Here is an 18,829-nt window from a genome sequence, read left to right as displayed (position 1 = left end):
ATCTCAACCGATACCAACATTTAGACCGATACCAATAACCGATATATTGGCCAATAAATAAAAAAAATCTAAATTTATATACTTTAAAGCAATTCAAACCCATCATGTCTCATCTGAAGGAAATTAACATTATTTATCGGCTTTAATATAATGGAAGAATTTTCTTATAGTGCCGATAACATTAAAAATAAATATATATCGGCCGATACCGATATATATTGTGCATTCCTAAATATGATACATGCCATTAGTAAGACATTAATAGTTTTATTTATCAAGGACGCATTAAATTGTTTAAAAGTGACATTAAAAGACATTTATTTAAAACTTGGATTTAGATTTATCGGCCAAAATATCGGTTATCGGCTTTCAAATATAGAGAATTATGGGTATCGGCCAAAATTTACCCTGATGCTTTTTAGGAAACGCAGCATTCAAGGTGGTATGTACAAACTTTTTCACCGATATGGAAATTTTGGCCGATATCGATACTTCTTAATTTTTGAAGCCGATAACCGATATATTGTCTGATAAATCTAAATCCAATTTTTTATTTAATTTTTGAGAGCTTGATTACTCACCATTAAATCCATGACCCAAGCACACAATTATGACAATTCTCATTATAATTGTATGTAGCTTATATGACATTTGCGCTTGCAACTGTATTTATTAGACGCTAATATAGTTATCGTTCGCTGGTGTGGACATTAATATAGTTATTGTCAGCCGGTGTGGACGTTAATATAGTTATTGTTATAGTTATCGGCTGCTGGTTTGGACGTTAATATAGTTATCATTATAGTTATCGTCCGCTGGTGTGCACGCTAATATAGTTATAATTATAGTTATAGTTATCGTCAGCTGGTGTGGACACTAATATAGTTATCATTATAGTTATCGTCAGCTGGTGTGGACACTAATATAGTTATTGTTATTGTTATCGTCAGCTGGTGTGGACACTAATATAGTTATTGTTATAGTTATCGTCAGCTGGTGTGGACACTAATATAGTTATTGTTATAGTTATCGTCAGCTGGTGTGGACACTAATATAGTTATAGTTATCGTCCGCTGGTGTGGACACTAATATAGTTATTGTTATAGTTATCGTCAGCTGGTGTGGACACTAATATAGTTATTGTTATAGTTATCGTCAGCTGGTGTGGACACTAATATAGTTATTGTTATAGTTATCGTCAGCTGGTGTGGACACTAATATAGTTATTGTTAAAGTTATCGTCAGCTGGTGTGGACACTAATATAGTTATTGTTATAGTTATCGTCAGCTGGTGTGGACACTAATATAGTTATAGTTATCGTCCGCTGGTGTGGACACTAATATAGTTATAGTTATCGTCCGCTGGTGTGGACACTAATATAGTTATTGTTATAGTTATCGTCAGCTGGTGTGGACACTAATATAGTTATCATTATAGTCCAAACTTTTGAAATATATATATATATATATACAGGTTCGATTTTTATCTGAATCTCAGGATATACTTTATAAAATAAATCAAAGGACGTCACGCTACGTCATTAAATACTCCTGGACCCATTTTTAGTAAAAGATGTGCGTTTTTAAAGACTAATTTGAATGAGAAGCTGCTGTTTGTCTAATGTAGTATCAGTATGATGTGAAATATTAAACACGAGTCTCACCTCCTCTTCCTCCTTCATATGAGGAAGGAAATCCTGAGTGAACGCCTCAAGCCTCTCCTTCAGCTGCTGCGCATAATTCAGCTGCTCGTACTCGCTCTGAAACACAACATCATCATCATCATCATCACGCTGAAGAAGAGCAGGAAGAAGATCTGCAGTTCTTCTCTACATCAGTGTCAGTAGGCGTTTCTCAATGTCAAGGAAGGATCCTCGGAAGCCAGAATTCCGAGGATGCTACGTCATCGACGTCCGTCGAAGGACTGTTCCAATGTCGAGGATCCTCGGAATTTCAACCAAGGTCTGAGTCCTTCGTTCGAAAAATATGCCATATACAGGAAAGGATGCATAAGAGTAGACTTCGCGCACTTAGCGTTCTCAAATCACCCACAATCCTATGCGCGCAGCTTTGCTATCTTGTTCAAAAAATACAAATTATCGGACGTTGGCGGAGTCGGAGCGTTAACGGGGCAATATGCTTTCAGGTGTAAGTATTTACGTTACCAAACATTTGTTATAACCGTAGTAAATATAAGTAAAGTTTAACTTGTAAATGCCAGTACAAATTACAACCGTATACAAATGACGTTATTGATAACGGACGCTAACGGACCTTTTCACTGACGTAATGAGGCTGACGTGCACTTGCTAGCCTGTTCCATTTGCCTGTTCTCCGAATGCTTAAGAGGAGCCTCGCCTAGCCTCTGAAGGAAGTGACTTGGAAGGATCCTTGACATTGAGAAACACCTATTGTTTCTGAACTCCTGCAACGCCTCCATCTTGAGTTTTCCTCCGGGAACCAACACGTCACAATATTCCTCATTATAATAATTAATGGGAAGCATAACGATGTGGGGCCTGTTTGAGTGAGTTAGTCGTGTGTTGAAACTGCCGGTTATGGTAAAGGGGCGGGACATTTCCCAAACGCCAATCACAACACACTGCTCCAGCCGACCAATCAGAGCACAGTGTGCTTCTCAGAAGGAGGGGCTTCATAGAGACAGGAAGTAAACAGAGTTACTGACAGACTGGGAAGAGAGGAGCCGCAACACTGGAGGATATGAGGAATAATCAACATTACAGCAGCAGAACCTGCTCTAGGAGAGACACACACACACACACACACACACACACACACACACACACACACGGCCGGCATAACAAGTCCTCTTTAAAATAGACTATTGATTTCTAATGAGTCAGTTTGCTCAGCACATTTCAGCTGAAAGAGACCCAAGGCGTTTCCACTGCAGGTCATTGTGTGCTGTCATGATTGCAGGACTAAAGACGACGACGCACCACAAATGAGCCTGAGCACATTCACACCCTCAACTTAATGACAACGTTCTTCTGTAACATGAAAGGCACACAGATCAGGCGTAACATTATGACTGGTGAATCTCAGTTTGTTGTGTATGGGGCGGCATAGCCACTGACCAGTGCCCATGCTGACCCCGCCAACAGTGGCACGTGATACGGGTTAATACCCAATCAGTCCAGCCCTTTATCGTTAACTAGAAAGGGACATGGTGATGTAAAAAATATGGGACGGGGAAAAATATTAATATTTCAATGCTTTTGCGGTCACTCGCTAAAGTTTGTGCGTTAGCTCGCTCGCTAAAGTTTAAAGTTTGGCCGTTCGCTCGCTCGCTAAAGTTTGGCAGTCGCTCGCTCGCTAAAGTTTGGCAATCGCTCGCTCGCTAAAGTTTGGCAATCGCTCGCTCGCTAAAGTTTGGCAATCGCTCGCTCGCTAAAGTTTGTGCGTTCGCTCGCTAAAGTTTGGCAGTCGCTCGCTCGCTAAAGTTTGGCAGTCGCTCGCTCGCTAAAGTTTGGCAGTCGCTCGCTCGCTAAAGTTTGGCAGTCGCTCGCTCGCTAAAGTTTGGCAGTCGCTCGCTCGCTAAAGTTTGGCAATCGCTCGCTAAAGTTTGGCAATCGCTCGCTCGCTAAAGTTTGGCAGTCGCTCGCTCGCTAAAGTTTGGCAGTCGCTCGCTCGCTAAAGTTTGGCAATCGCTCGCTCGCTAAATTTTGGCAGTCGCTCGCTCGCTAAAGTTTGGCAGTCGCTCGCTCACTAAAGTTTGGCAGTCGCTCGCTCGCTAAAGTTTGGCGCTCGCTCGCTAAAGTTTGGCAATCGCTCGCTAAAGTTTGGCAATCGCTCGCTCGCTAAAGTTTGGCAATCGCTCGCTCGCTAAAGTTTGGCAGTCGCTCGCTCGCTAAATTTTGGCAGTCGCTCGCTCGCTAAAGTTTGGCAGTCGCTCGCTCACTAAAGTTTGGCAGTCGCTCGCTCGCTAAAGTTTGGCGCTCGCTCGCTAAAGTTTGGCAATCGCTCGCTAAAGTTTGGCAATCGCTCGCTCGCTAAAGTTTGGAGTTTCCCTCGCTCGCTAAAGTTTGGCAATCGCTCGCTCGCTAAAGTTTGGAGTTTCCCTCGCTCGCTAAAGTTTGGAGTTTCCCTAACTCGCTAAAGTTTGGCCGTTCGCTCGCTCGCTAAAGTTTGGCCGTTCGCTCGCTCGCTAAAGTTTGGCCGTTCGCTCGCTCGCTAAAGTTTGGGCGTTCGCTAAAGTTTGTGCGTTCGCTCGCTCGCTAAAGTTTGGGCGTTCGCTCGCTAAAGTTTGGGCGTTTACTCGCTCGCTAAAGTTTGGGCGTTCGCTCGCTCGCTAAAGTTTGGCAGTCGCTCGCTCGCTAAAGTTTGGAGTTTCCCTCGCTCGCCCGCTAAAGTTTGGGCGTTCGCTCGCTAAAGTTTGGGCGTTCGCTCGCTAAAGTTTGGCCGTTCGCTCGCTAAAGTTTGGCCGTTCGCTCGCTCGCTAAAGTTTGGGCGTTCGCTCGCTCGCTAAAGTTTGGGCGTTCGCTCGCTCGCTAAAGTTTGGCAGTCGCTCGCTCGCTAAAGTTTGGGCGTTCGCCCGCTCGCTAAAGTTTGTGCGTTCGCTCGCTCGTTAAAGTCTGTGCGTTCGCTCGCTCGCTAAAGTTTGGGCGTTCGCTCGCTCGCTAAAGTTTGGGCGTTCGCTCGCTCGCTAAATTTGGGCGTTCGCTCGCTCGCTAAAGTTTGGCAGTCGCTCGCTCGCTAAAGTTTGGAGTTTCCCTCGCTCGCTCGCTAGCTAAAGTTTGGCCGTTCGCTCGCTCGCTAAAGTTTGTGCGTTCGCTCGCTAAAGTTTGGCCGTTCGCTCGCTAAAGTTTGGCCGCTCGCTCGCTAAAGTTTGGCCGCTCGCTCGCTAAAGTTTGGAGTTTCCCTCGCTCGCTCGCTAAAGTTTGGCCGTTCGCTCGCTCGCTAAAGTTTGTGCGTTCGCTCGCTAAAGTTTGTGCGTTCGCTCGCTAAAGTTTGGCCGTTCGCTCACTAAAGTTTGAGCATCAGAACTGGACCACGGAGCAATGGAAGAAGGTGGCCTGGTCTGATGATCACGTGTTCTTCTACATCTCGTGGATGGCCGGGTGTGTGTGCGTGCCTTACCTGGGGAACACAGGGCACCAGGTGCACTATGGGAAGAAGGCGTGGCGGCGGAGGCAGTGATGCTATGGGCAATGTTCTGCTGGGAAACCTTGGGTCCTCCATCCATGTGGATGTGACTTTGACATGCACCACCTACCTAAGCATTGTTTTATATTGTGCAACTTAACACGACATACGAGTATGAGCGGCGGGCCTCTCCAAACGGTTCAATAACGCCGTAAAACCCGCAGATGAATTGTTTTGATAAGTTGGCATGAGAATTGATTTCAAAACTTAAGTTATTATACACTCAACATCGTCATTCTTTCCATTTTCCGGACAGGAACTCACGGCAGGATTTCCCAATGCTCTGACAATAATCAAGTGGAAAATCCCCAAAATGTGGCAAGATTGGACTGACACGTCAAAATGGACTTTGTCTATTCAATTTAAAGTAGTGCACAGAGTTCATTGGTCCAGAACTAAATTAAACAAAATATTTCCTGACCTTGACCCAACCTGTCTTCGCTGCACAACTGAACCAGCCACACTACTGAACTCTTTCTGGTCCTGTCCCAAACTGTCTGATTTCTGGGGGAAAGTCTTCAAGAGTTTTTCTGTCATTTTCTCTTCACCAGTAGACCCCAATCCCATAACAGCACTGTTTGGTATTTTGCCAGAATCTGTTAAATTAAACTCATTACAGGCCGACAGTGTAGCCTTTGCAACTTTACTGGCAAAACGACTAATTCTAATGAACTGGAAGTCAGTAGCCCCCCTCCCTATCGCCAATGGGTTTTTGATTTTCTACACGCTCTGAAAATGGAAAAGATTCGGTTTGCATTGAGACAAAAACCAAAATTGTTTTTGAAAGTCTGGAGCCCTTTTCTGAAATATTTTAAGGAGACAACACCATCCATTTGAATGGTTTCAATTATATTTCAATTATATGTAATTGAAACAAACTTTTATTTTGGATGCGATTAATCGCGATTAAACTTTTGGGCTGTCAAAAGTTTAATCGCGATTAATCGCATCCAAAATAAAAGTTTGTGTTTACATAATATATGTGTGTGTACTCTGTTAATTATTATTTATATATAAATACACACACATTCATGTATATATTTAAGAAATATTTGCATGTATATACATTTATATAATCTATAATATATTTAAATATAAATGTTTTATATATAAAAATTATATTTTTTTCTTAAATATACACATGCTTGTGTGTGTATTTATAAATAAATAATAATTAACAGAGTACACACACATATATTATGTAAACACAAACTTTTATTTTGGATGCGATTAATCGCGATTAATCTTTTGACAGCCCTAATATATATATAATTTTTTTTGCCCATTTATTTATTTTTATTTTTTATTATTATTTATTATTATTATTATTATTTTCCCTTCGTTTTGTTCTGTTTATCCTTCTTTAGTGCATCTAGTGTATTTTTTATGTATGCCTGATATTTTTTAGTATATATTTTATTTTATTGGTAAATATTATTGTGTGTATGTATGCATATGTATGTGTATATATTACTATATATGTGTATATATTATTTTACCATTGTAACTATTATTTGTCAATCCTAAACTGAACAAAATAAAAGCAAAAATAAAAATAAAAATGGACTTTGTCTGTTGAGAAGATAAAACCCTTTCGGATGGTTGTTGAAGTTTTACATAAATACGTAAACACAGAGTCATATAACACATAAACGAGGTCAGTGTGTCACGTCCAGCCTGACCATGACATTATCAGTAATTATCAGTGTTCATATTCTACATATAGCCTCTTTAAAGGTGAAGGGTGTCATTTCTGCTGCAGCAGTCAAACATAAGACCTCTGAGACACACACACACACACACACACACCTTGACGCTGCGCAGCCCCTTCTCAAACAGCGACAGCATCTCGGACAGCTTGTTGTCTGCGTGCACGTGGTAGACCGTCTGACTGCGCTCCTGCAGCAGCTCAATTATGCATTCGTTCTCAATCTGCTCGTGCATCTTGAACTCTTTAAAGGTGGCGAGGAGCGACTGCAGAAAGGAGCGGAAATCCCTGTTGTTGGAGAAGTTGGTCTTGGACAGCTGTGGGTGGAAACACACCAGACAAGCCATGAAACACTAGGACTGATCCGTCACTGATGCATGGATGGAACGAGATCTCTCGCCTGCCCGAGAAAACCAAACCAGTTACATATAGAAGATATGGGTTAATACAGACTGATCAGTCCAGCCCGAGGTCTTCATCGTTAACTAGAAAGGGACATGGTGATGGAAAAAATATGGGATGGGGAAAAATATTAATATTTCAATGCTTTTGCGTTCGCTCATTAAAGTTTTGCATTTGCTCCAAAAATGTTTTGCGTTCGCTCGAGAGTTTTTTTTGTTCCCTCATTAAATTGATTAGTTTGCTCACAAAAGTTTTGCGTTCACTCGAGAAAACTCTCGAGCGAACGCAAAACTTTCTCGAGTGAACACTTGCATTCGCTTGAGTTTTTTTATGTTCGCTCATTAAAGTTTTGCGTTCACTCCTTGGGAAAACTCTTGAGCGAACGCAAAACGTTCTCGAGTGAACGCAAAACTTTAAGTAGCAAACGCAAAAAACTCGAGCGAACGCAAAACTTTAATGAGCAAACGCAAAAAACTCGAGCGAACGCAAAACTTTCTCGAGCGAACGCAAACCTTTTTTTAGTTCTCTCAATAAAGTTATTCGTTCACAAGAAAGTTTTACGTTCACTCACTAAAGTTTTGCATTCACTCACTAAAGTTATTCGTTCCCTCACTAAAGTTATTCGTTCACTCACTAAAGTTATTCGTTCACTCACTAAAGTTATTCATTCACAAGAAAGTTTTTCGTTCACTCACTAAAGTTATTCGTACACAAGAAAGTTTTACGTTCACTCAATAAAGTTATTCGTTCACAAGAAAGTTATTCGTTCACTCACTAAAGTTATTCATTCACTTGAGAAGTTTTACGTTCACTCACTAAAGTTATTCGTTCACAAGAAAGTTTTACGTTCACTCACTAAAGTTATTCGTTCACTCACTAAAGTTATTCGTACACAAGAAAGTTTTACGTTCACTCACTAAAGTTATTCATTCACTTGAGAAGTTTTACGTTCACTCAATAAAGTTATTCGTTCACAAGAAAGTTATTCGTTCACTCACTAAAGTTATTCGTTCACAAGAAAGTTTTACGTTCACTCATTAAAGTTATTCGTTCACAAGAAAGTTATTCGTTCACTCACTAAAGTTATTCGTTCACAAGAAAGTTTTACGTTCACTCACTACAGTTATTCGTTAACAAGAAAGTTTTACGTTCACTCACTACATTTATTCGTTCGCAAGAAAGTTTTTCGTTCACTCACTAAAGTTATTCGTTCACAAGAAAGTTATTCGTTCACTCACTAAAGTTTTTCGTTTACTCAATAAAGTTTTTCGTTCCCTCACTAAAGTTATTCGTTCACTCACTAAAGTTATTTGTTCACAAGAAAGTTTTACGTTCACTGACTACAGTTATTCGTTCACAAGAAAGTTTTTCGTTCACTCACTAAAGTTATTCGTTCACAAGAAAGTTATTCGTTCACTCACTAAAGTTTTTCGTTTACTCAATAAAGTTTTTCGTTCCCTCACTAAAGTTATTCGTTCACTCACTAAAGTTATTTGTTCACAAGAAAGTTTTACGTTCACTCACTAAAGTTATTCGTTCACAAGAAAGTTATTCGTTCACTCAATAAAGTTATTCGTTCACAAGAAAGTTATTTGTTCACTCACTAAAGTTATTCATTCACATGAGAAGTTTTACGTTCACTCACTAAAGTTATTCGTTCACAAGAAAGTTTTACGTTCACTCACTAAAGTTATTCGTTCACTCACTAAAGTTATTCGTTCACTCACTAAAGTTATTCGTTCACTCACTAAAGTTATTCGTACACAAGAAAGTTTTACATTCACTCAATAAAGGTATTCGTTCACAAGAAAGTTATTCGTTCACTCACTAAAGTTATTCATTCACTTGAGAAGATTTACGTTCACTCACTAAAGTTATTCGTTCACAAGAAAGTTTTACGTTCACTCAATAAAGTTATTCGTTCACAAGAAAGTTATTCGTTCACTCACTAAAGTTATTCATTCACTTGAGAAGATTTACGTTCTCTCACTAAAGTTATTCGTTCACAAGAAAGTTATTCGTTCACTCACTAAAGTTATTCGTTCACAAGAAAGTTTTACGTTCACTCACTACAGTTATTCGTTCACAAGAAAGTTTTACGTTCACTCATTAAAGTTATTCGTTCACAAGAAAGTTATTCGTTCACAAGAAAGTTTTACGTTCACTCACTACAGTTATTCGTTCACAAGAAAGTTTTTCGTTCACTCACTAAAGTTTTTTGTTTACTCAATAAAGTTTTTCGTTCCCTCACTAAAGTTATTCGTTCACTCACTAAAGTTATTTGTTCACAAGAAAGTTTTACGTTCACTCACTAAAGTTATTCGTTCACAAGAAAGTTATTCGTTCACAAGAAAGTTATTTGTTCACTCACTAAAGTTATTCATTCACATGAGAAGTTTTTCGTTCACTCACTAAAGTTATTCGTTCACAAGAAAGTTTTACGTTCACTCACTAAAGTTATTCGTTCACTCACTAAAGTTATTCGTTCACTCACTGAAGTTATTCGTACACAAGAAAGTTTTACGTTCACTCACTAAAGTTATTCGTTCACTCACTGAAGTTATTCGTACACAAGAAAGTTTTACGTTCACTCAATAAAGTTATTCATTCACTTGAGAAGATTTACGTTCACTCACTAAAGTTATTCGTTCACAAGAAAGTTATTCGTTCAATCACTAAAGTTTTTCGTTTACTCAATAAAGTTTTTCGTTCCCTCACTAAAGTTATTCGTTCACTCACTAAAGTTATTCCTTCACAAGAAAGTTATTCGTTCACTCAATAAAGTTATTCGTTCACAAGAAAGTTATTTGTTCACTCACTAAAGTTATTCATTCACATGAGAAGTTTTACGTTCACTCACTAAAGTTATTCGTTCACTCACTTAAGTTATTCGTTCACTTGAGAAGATTTACGTTCACTCACTAAAGTTATTCGTTCACAAGAAAGTGATTTGTTCACTCACTAAACTTATTCATTCACAAGAAAGTTTTTCGTTCACTCAATAAAGTTATTCATTCACAAGAAAGTTTTTCGTTTACTCAATAAAGTTTTTTGTTCCCTCACTAAAGTTATTCGTTCACTCACTAAAGTTATTTGTTCACAAGAAAGTTTTACGTTCACTAACTAAAGTTATTCGTTCACAAGAAAGTGATTCGTTCACTCACATAAGTTATTCATTCACAAGAAAGTTTTTCGTTCACTCACTAAAGTTATTCGTACACAAGAAAGTTTTACGTTCACTCAATAAAGTTATTCGTTCACAAGAAAGTTATTCGTTCACTCACTAAAGTTATTCGTTCACTCACTAAAGTTTTTCGTTTACTCAATAAAGTTTTTCGTTCCCTCACTAAAGTTATTCGTTCACTCACTAAAGTTATTCATTCACTTGAGAAGTTTTACGTTCACTCAATAAAGTTATTCGTTCACAAGAAAGTTATTCGTTCACTCACTAAAGTTATTCGTTCACTCACTAAAGTTTTTCGTTTACTCAATAAAGTTTTTCGTTCCCTCACTAAAGTTATTCGTTCACTCACTAAAGTTATTCGTTCCCAAGAAAGTTATTCGTTCACTCACTAAAGTTATTCATTCACATGAGAAGTTTTACGTTCACTCACTAAAGTTATTCGTTCACGAGAAAGTTTTACGTTCACTCACTAAAGTTATTCATTCACATGAGAAGTTTTACGTTCACTCACTAAAGTTATTCGTTCACAAGAAAGTTTTACGTTCACTCACTAAAGTTATTCGTTCACAAGAAAGTTTTACGTTCACTCACTAAAGTTATTCGTTCACAAGAAAGTTTTACGTTCACTCACTAAAGTTATTCGTTCACAAGAAAGTTTTACGTTCACTCACTAAAGTTATTCGTTCACAAGAAAGTTATTCGTTCACTCACTAAAGTTATTCGTTCACTCACTAAAGTTATTCGTACACAAGAAAGTTTTACATTCACTCAATAAAGTTATTCGTTCACAAGAAAGTTTTACGTTCACTCACTAAAGTTATTCGTTCACAAGAAAGTTATTCGTTCACTCACTAAAGTTATTTGTACACAAGAAAGTTTTACGTTCACTCAATAAAGTTAATCGTTCACTTGAGAAGTTTTACGTTCACTCACTAAAGTTATTCGTTCACAAGAAAGTTTCTCATTCACTCAATAAAGTTATTCGTTCACAAGAAAGTTTTACGTTCACTCAATAAAGTTATTCGTTCACAAGAAAGTTATTCGTTCACTCACTAAAGTTATTCATTCCCTTGAGAAGTTTTACGTTCACTCACTAAAGTTATTCGTTCACAAGAAAGTTATTCGTTCACTCACTAAAGTTATTCGTTCGCAAGAAAGTTTTACGTTCACTCAATAAAGTTATTCGTTCACTTGAGAAAGTTTTATGTTCACTCACTAAAGTTATTCGTTCACAAGAAAGTTTTACGTTCACTCAATAAAGTTATTCGTTCACTTGAGAAAGTTTTACGTTCACTCACTAAAGTTATTCGTTCACAAGAAAGTTTTACGTTCACTCACTAAAGTTATTCGTTCACTTGAGAAAGTTTTACGTTCACTCACTAAAGTTATTCGTTCACTTGAGAAAGTTTTACGTTCACTCACTAAAGTTATTCGTTCACAAGAAAGTTTTACGTTCACTCAATAAAGTTATTCGTTCACTTGAGAAAGTTTTTCGTTCACTCAATAAAGTTATTCGTTCACTTGAGAAAGTTTTACGTTCACTCACTAAAGTTATTCGTTCACAAGAAAGTTTTACGTTCACTCACTAAAGTTATTCGTTCACTTGAGAAAGTTTTACGTTCACTCACTAAAGTTATTCGTTCACTTGAGAAAGTTTTACGTTCACTCACTAAAGTTATTCGTTCACAAGAAAGTTTTACGTTCACTCAATAAAGTTATTCGTTCACTTGAGAAAGTTTTTCGTTCACTCACTAAAATTATTCTTTCACAAGAAAGTTTTACGTTCACTCACTAAAGTTATTCATTCACAAGAAAGTTATTTGTTCATTCACTAAAGTTATTCGTTCACAAGAAAGTTATTCGTTCAATCACTAGTTATATGTTCACTCACTAAAGTTATTTGTTCACTTGAGAAAGTTTTTCGTTCACTCAATAAAGTTATTCGTTCACTTGAGAAAGTTTTACGTTCACTCAATAAAGTTATTCGTTCACTTGAGAAAGTTTTTCGTTCACTCAATAAAGTTATTCGTTCACTTGAGAAAGTTTTACGTTCACTCACTAAAGTTATTCGTTCACAAGAAAGTTTTACGTTCACTCACTAAAGTTATTCGTTCACTTGAGAAAGTTTTACGTTCACTCACTAAAGTTATTCGTTCACTTGAGAAAGTTTTACGTTCACTCACTAAAGTTATTCGTTCACAAGAAAGTTTTACGTTCACTCAATAAAGTTATTCGTTCACTTGAGAAAGTTTTTCGTTCACTCACTAAAATTATTCTTTCACAAGAAAGTTTTACGTTCACTCACTAAAGTTATTCATTCACAAGAAAGTTATTTCTTCACTCACTAAAGTTATTCGTTCACAAGAAAGTTATTCGTTCAATCACTAGTTATATGTTCACTCACTAAAGTTATTTGTTCACTCACTAAAGTTATTCGTTCACTCAAGAAAGTTTTACATTCACTCACTAAAGTTATTCGTTCACAAGAAAGTTATTTGTTCATTCACTAAAGTTATTTCTTCACTCACTAAAGTTATTCGTTTACAAGAAAGTTATTCGTTCAATCACTAAAGTTATATGTTCACTCACTAAAGTTATTTGTTCACAAGAAAGTTATTTGTTCAATCACTAAAATTATTCGTTCACAAGAAAGTTTTACGTTCACTCAATAAAGTTATTCGTTCACTTGAGAAAGTTTTACGTTCACTCACTAAAGTTATTCGTTCACAAGAAAGTTATTTGTTCATTCACTAAAGTTATTTCTTCACTCACTAAAGTTATTCGTTCACAAGAAAGTTATTTGTTCAATCACTAAAGTTATTCGTTCAATCACTAAAGTTATTTGTTCACAAGAAAGTTATTTGTTCAATCACTAAAGTTATTCGTTCACAAGAAAGTTATTTGTTCAATCACTAAAGTTATTCGTTCAATCACTAAAGTTATTTGTTCACTCAAGAAAGTTTGTTCATTCACTAAAGTTATTCGTTCACTCACTAAAGTTATTTGTTCACAAGAAAGTTATTTGTTCAATCACTAAAGTTATTCGTTCAATCACTAAAGTTATTTGTTCATTCACTAAAGTTATTCGTTCACTCAAGAAAGTTTGTTCATTCACTAAAGTTTTACGTTCACTCACTAAAGTTATTCGTTCACAAGAAAGTTATTCGTTCAATCACTAGTTATATGTTCACTCACTAAAGTTATTTGTTCACAAGAAAGTTATTTGTTCAATCACTAAAATTATTCGTTCACAAGAAAGTTTTACGTTCACTCACTAAAGTTATTCATTCACTCACTAAAGTTATTCGTTCACAAGAAAGTTTTACGTTCACTCACTAAAGTTATTCGTTCACTTGAGAAAGTTTTACGTTCACTCACTAAAGTTATTCGTTCACTTGAGAAAGTTTTACGTTCACTCACTAAAGTTATTCGTTCACAAGAAAGTTTTACGTTCACTCAATAAAGTTATTCGTTCACTTGAGAAAGTTTTTCGTTCACTCACTAAAATTATTCTTTCACAAGAAAGTTTTACGTTCACTCACTAAAGTTATTCGTTCACAAGAAAGTTATTTGTTCATTCACTAAAGTTATTTCTTCACTCACTAAAGTTATTCGTTCACAAGAAAGTTATTCGTTCAATCACTAGTTATATGTTCACTCACTAAAGTTATTTGTTCACTCACTAAAGTTATTCGTTCACTCAAGAAAGTTTTACATTCACTCACTAAAGTTATTCGTTCACAAGAAAGTTATTTGTTCATTCACTAAAGTTATTTCTTCACTCACTAAAGTTATTCGTTTACAAGAAAGTTATTCGTTCAATCACTAAAGTTATATGTTCACTCACTAAAGTTATTTGTTCACAAGAAAGTTATTTGTTCAATCACTAAAATTATTCGTTCACAAGAAAGTTTTACGTTCACTCAATAAAGTTATTCGTTCACTTGAGAAAGTTTTACGTTCACTCACTAAAGTTATTCGTTTACATGAAAGTTATTCGTTCAATCACTAGTTATATGTTCACTTGAGAAAGTTTTTCGTTCACTCACTAAAATTATTCTTTCACAAGAAAGTTTTACGTTCACTCACTAAAGTTATTCGTTCACAAGAAAGTTATTTGTTCATTCACTAAAGTTATTTCTTCACTCACTAAAGTTATTCGTTCACAAGAAAGTTATTCGTTCAATCACTAGTTATATGTTCACTCACTAAAGTTATTTGTTCACAAGAAAGTTATTTGTTCAATCACTAAAATTATTCGTTCACAAGAAAGTTTTACGTTCACTCAATAAAGTTATTCGTTCACTTGAGAAAGTTTTACATTCACTCACTAAAGTTATTCGTTCACAAGAAGGTTATTTGTTCATTCACTAAAGTTATTTCTTCACTCACTAAAGTTATTCGTTCACAAGAAAGTTATTTGTTCAATCACTAAAGTTATTCGCTCAATCACTAAAGTTATTTGTTCACAAGAAAGTTATTTGTTCAATCACTAAAGTTATTCGTTCACAAGAAAGTTATTTGTTCAATCACTAAAGTTATTCGTTCAATCACTAAAGTTATTTGTTCACTCAAGAAAGTTTGTTCATTCACTAAAGTTATTCGTTCACTCACTAAAGTTATTTGTTCACAAGAAAGTTATTTGTTCAATCACTAAAGTTATTCGTTCACAAGAAAGTTATTTGTTCATTCACTAAAGTTATTCGTTCACTCACTAAAGTTATTTGTTCACTCAAGAAAGTTTGTTCATTCACTAAAGTTATTCGTTCACTCACTAAAGTTATTTGTTCACAAGAAAGTTATTTGTTCAATCACTAAAATTATTCGTTCACAAGAAAGTTATTTGTTCAATCACTAAAGTTATTCGTTCAATCACTAATGTTATTTGTTCATTCACTAAAGTTATTCGTTCACTCAAGAAAGTTTGTTCATTCACTAAAGTTTTACGTTCACTCACTAAAGTTATTTGTTCACAAGAAAGTTATTTGTTCAATCACTAAAATTATTCGTTCACAAGAAAGTTTTACGTTCACTCACTAAAGTTATTCATTCACTCACTAAAATTATTCGTTCACAAGAAAGTTTTACGTTCACTCACTAAAGTTATTTGTTCAATCACTAAAGTTATTCGTTCAATCACTAAAGTTATTTGTTCACAAGAAAGTTATTTGTTCAATCACTAAAGTTATTTCTTCACTCACTAAAGTTATTCGTTCACAAGAAAGTTATTTGTTCAATCACTAAAGTTATTCGTTCAATCACTAAAGTTATTCGTTCACAAGAAAGTTATTTCTTCACTCACTAAAGTTATTCGTTCACAAGAAAGTTATTTGTTCAATCACTAAAGTTATTCGTTCAATCACTAAAGTTATTTGTTCATTCACTAAAGTTATTCGTTCACTCACTAAAGTTATTTGTTCACAAGAAAGTTTGTTCATTCACTAAAGTTATTCGTTCAATCACTAAAGTTATTTGTTCATTCACTAAAGTTATTCATTCACTCACTAAAGTTATTTGTTCACAAGAAAGTTTGTTCACTCACTAAAGTTATTCGTTCACTCACTAAAGTTATTTGTTCACAAGAAAGTTATTTGTTCAATCACTAAAGTTATTCGTTCAATCACTAAAGTTATTTGTTCACTCAAGAAAGTTTGTTCATTCACTAAAGTTATTTGTTCAATCACTAAAGTTATTCGTTCAATCACTAAAGTTATTTGTTCATTCACTAAAGTTATTCGTTCACTCACTAAAGTTATTTGTTCACTCAAGAAAGTTTGTTCATTCACTAAAGTTATTCGTTCACTCACTAAAGTTATTTGTTCACAAGAAAGTTTTACGTTCACTCACTAAAGTTATTCGTTCACTCACTAAAGTTATTTGTTCACAAGAAAGTTATTTGTTCAATCACTAAAGTTATTCGTTCAATCACTAAAGTTATTCGTTCAATCACTAAAGTTATTCGTTCAATCACTAAAGTTATTTGTTCAATCACTAAAGTTATTCGTTCAATCACTAAAGTTATTTGTTCATTCACTAAAGTTATTTGTTCACTCAAGAAAGTTTGTTCATTCACTCACTAAAGTTATTCGTTCAATCACTAAAGTTATTCGTTCACTCACTAAAGTTATTTGTTCACTCAAGAAAGTTTGTTCATTCACTAAAGTTATTCGTTCACAAGAAAGTTATTCATTCACTCACTAAAGTTATTTGTTCACAAGAAAGTTTGTTCACTCACTAAAGTTATTCGTTCACTCACTAAAGTTATTTGTTCACAAGAAAGTTATTTGTTCAATCACTAAAGTTATTCGTTCAATCACTAAAGTTATTTGTTCACTCAAGAAAGTTTGTTCATTCACTCACTAAAGTTATTTGTTCACAAGAAAGTTTGTTCACTCACTAAAGTTATTCGTTCACTCACTAAAGTTATTTGTTCACAAGAAAGTTATTTGTTCAATCACTAAAGTTATTCGTTCATTCACTAAAGTTATTCGTTCACTCACTAAAGTTATTTGTTCACAAGAAAGTTATTTGTTCACTCAAGAAAGTTTGTTCATTCACTAAAGTTATTCGTTCACTCACTAAAGTTATTTGTTCACAAGAAAGTTTTACGTTCACTCACTAAAGTTATTCGTTCACTCACTAAAGTTATTTGTTCACAAGAAAGTTTTACGTTCACTCACTAAAGTTATTTGTTCAATCACTAAAGTTATTCGTTCAATCACTAAAGTTATTTGTTCAATCACTAAAGTTATTCGTTCAATCACTAAAGTTATTTGTTCATTCACTAAAGTTATTCGTTCACTCACTAAAGTTATTTGTTCACTCAAGAAAGTTTGTTCATTCACTAAAGTTATTCGTTCACAAGAAAGTTATTCGTTCACTCACTAAAGTTATTCGTTCACTCAAGAACAAATTTTTTTAGAAGAAAGTTTGAGTAGAGTTGAGTTTTGCGTTCGCTCGAGAAAGTTTTGCTTTCACTTGTTATTAAAGTATTGCGTTCGCTCAAGAAAGTTTGGTGCTCTTTTGCAAACAAAAGAAAAACTTTAATGAGCAAACGGAAAACGTTGAGGTGAAAGTTGGTTTGCGAAAGTTTTTTGCTCACTCACTAAAGTTTTGTTCAATCGCGAAAACATTTGAAGTTGAAGTGCTAAAATAACTAAAGCTAAACTTCATTAAAATCTCATAGAGTTATATAACGCTGGATGTGTGTCATATGTTAAACGAGTTCAGATGAGTGTGTAGATGCACAAAACACAACAAACCAACACACACACACACATTTGTGTCTTACATAAACAGTGTGACATACAAACCCTGTCCCGCCTGTTTAAAGCCACACACACACCCACTGTAAGCCATTAAAATCATCAAAATCTCCAAGCAAACCTGTTTAGAGTAATAAAGCATCACTTTAACACTTAAAGCGTTCATTTAAAGTGTGTGTTCAGTCTGATTACAGACCAGAAACACTGAATGTGGAGCAATTCACATCTGTGTGGATGTCTAAAGCAGTCAATAAGTTAATGTTGTGTTAGTAAATCAATATACAAGCGAATGATAGCATTTAATATACGCCACAACATTATCAGACTGCATATTTCCACATCTCACGTGATGTCTGAGTGTTATTATTATCATTATTCAATACAAATGAACTGTTTGGAGATCAGATATTCGCAATAAATACAACATCGACACATTATTATGCTAATATTATATTTGATAAAGTCTTAGATCTGACAGCTCTCATAATCTTTGCCTGTAAGCGGTCAGTTAGAATAATGATATATATATAATTATATCCAGATAAAGATCGCGTCTCTGAGCTGATCTGAGATCAGATGATTATAAGACGCTCATAATAAACTCTGCTGTGTCTGTTAGCCGTCTGGCTAACACTAGCGCTGCTCAAACGCCTCACCGGAGCCCTTAAACCCGCTTTAACGGGACAAATGACACATAAAGCAGATCAGACACGAACCTTCTCGCTGTAGAGCCCCACCAGCTGCTTCATGCGCCAGTGCGGCCCGGTAAAAACATCCACCTCGTCGGGAAACGGAGCCATCGCGCCTCCATCAGCAGCTCCCACAGCGGACTGAACACGGGAGGCCAAATCCTCCGCGGAAAACACTCCCCCGGTTAATAACATAAAATAACATAAAATAAAATAACATAAATGAACATAAAATAAAATAAATAACTAAAATTAAAATAAAATAACACAAATGAACATAAAAATAATAATTTAAATAAATAAAATAATAAAATAAAATAAACAAAATAACTAAAATAAAATACAATTACATATATTAACATAAAAAAAATAATAAAATAACATAAATGAACATAAAATAAAATTACATAAATGA

General features: G+C 35.5%; 1 protein-coding gene across 1 annotated transcript in view; it reads right to left on the bottom strand.

Moving 5' to 3' along the window:
• fbxl5 (F-box and leucine-rich repeat protein 5) overlaps window positions 1-18,552 on the bottom strand; it is a 38,759-nt gene extending 20,207 nt beyond the window's left edge. The window contains exons 1-3 of the mRNA XM_079801957.1: window positions 18,442-18,552; window positions 6,976-7,191; window positions 1,665-1,760 (exon numbers count right to left, since the gene is read on the bottom strand). Of these exons, the coding sequence (XP_079658083.1) occupies window positions 1,665-1,760; window positions 6,976-7,191; window positions 18,442-18,525 (396 nt within the window). The 5' untranslated portion in view covers window positions 18,526-18,552. The remainder of the gene's footprint in view (window positions 1-1,664; window positions 1,761-6,975; window positions 7,192-18,441) is intronic.
• Window positions 18,553-18,829: the final 277 nt, after the last annotated feature.

Source organism: Gobio gobio, assembly GCF_949357685.1.
Source record: "Gobio gobio genome assembly, chromosome: 21".
Taxonomy (NCBI): domain Eukaryota; kingdom Metazoa; phylum Chordata; class Actinopteri; order Cypriniformes; family Gobionidae; genus Gobio; species Gobio gobio.
Note: the sequence above shows the minus strand (reverse complement) of the source record. Positions and strands in the feature narration are given on the sequence as shown.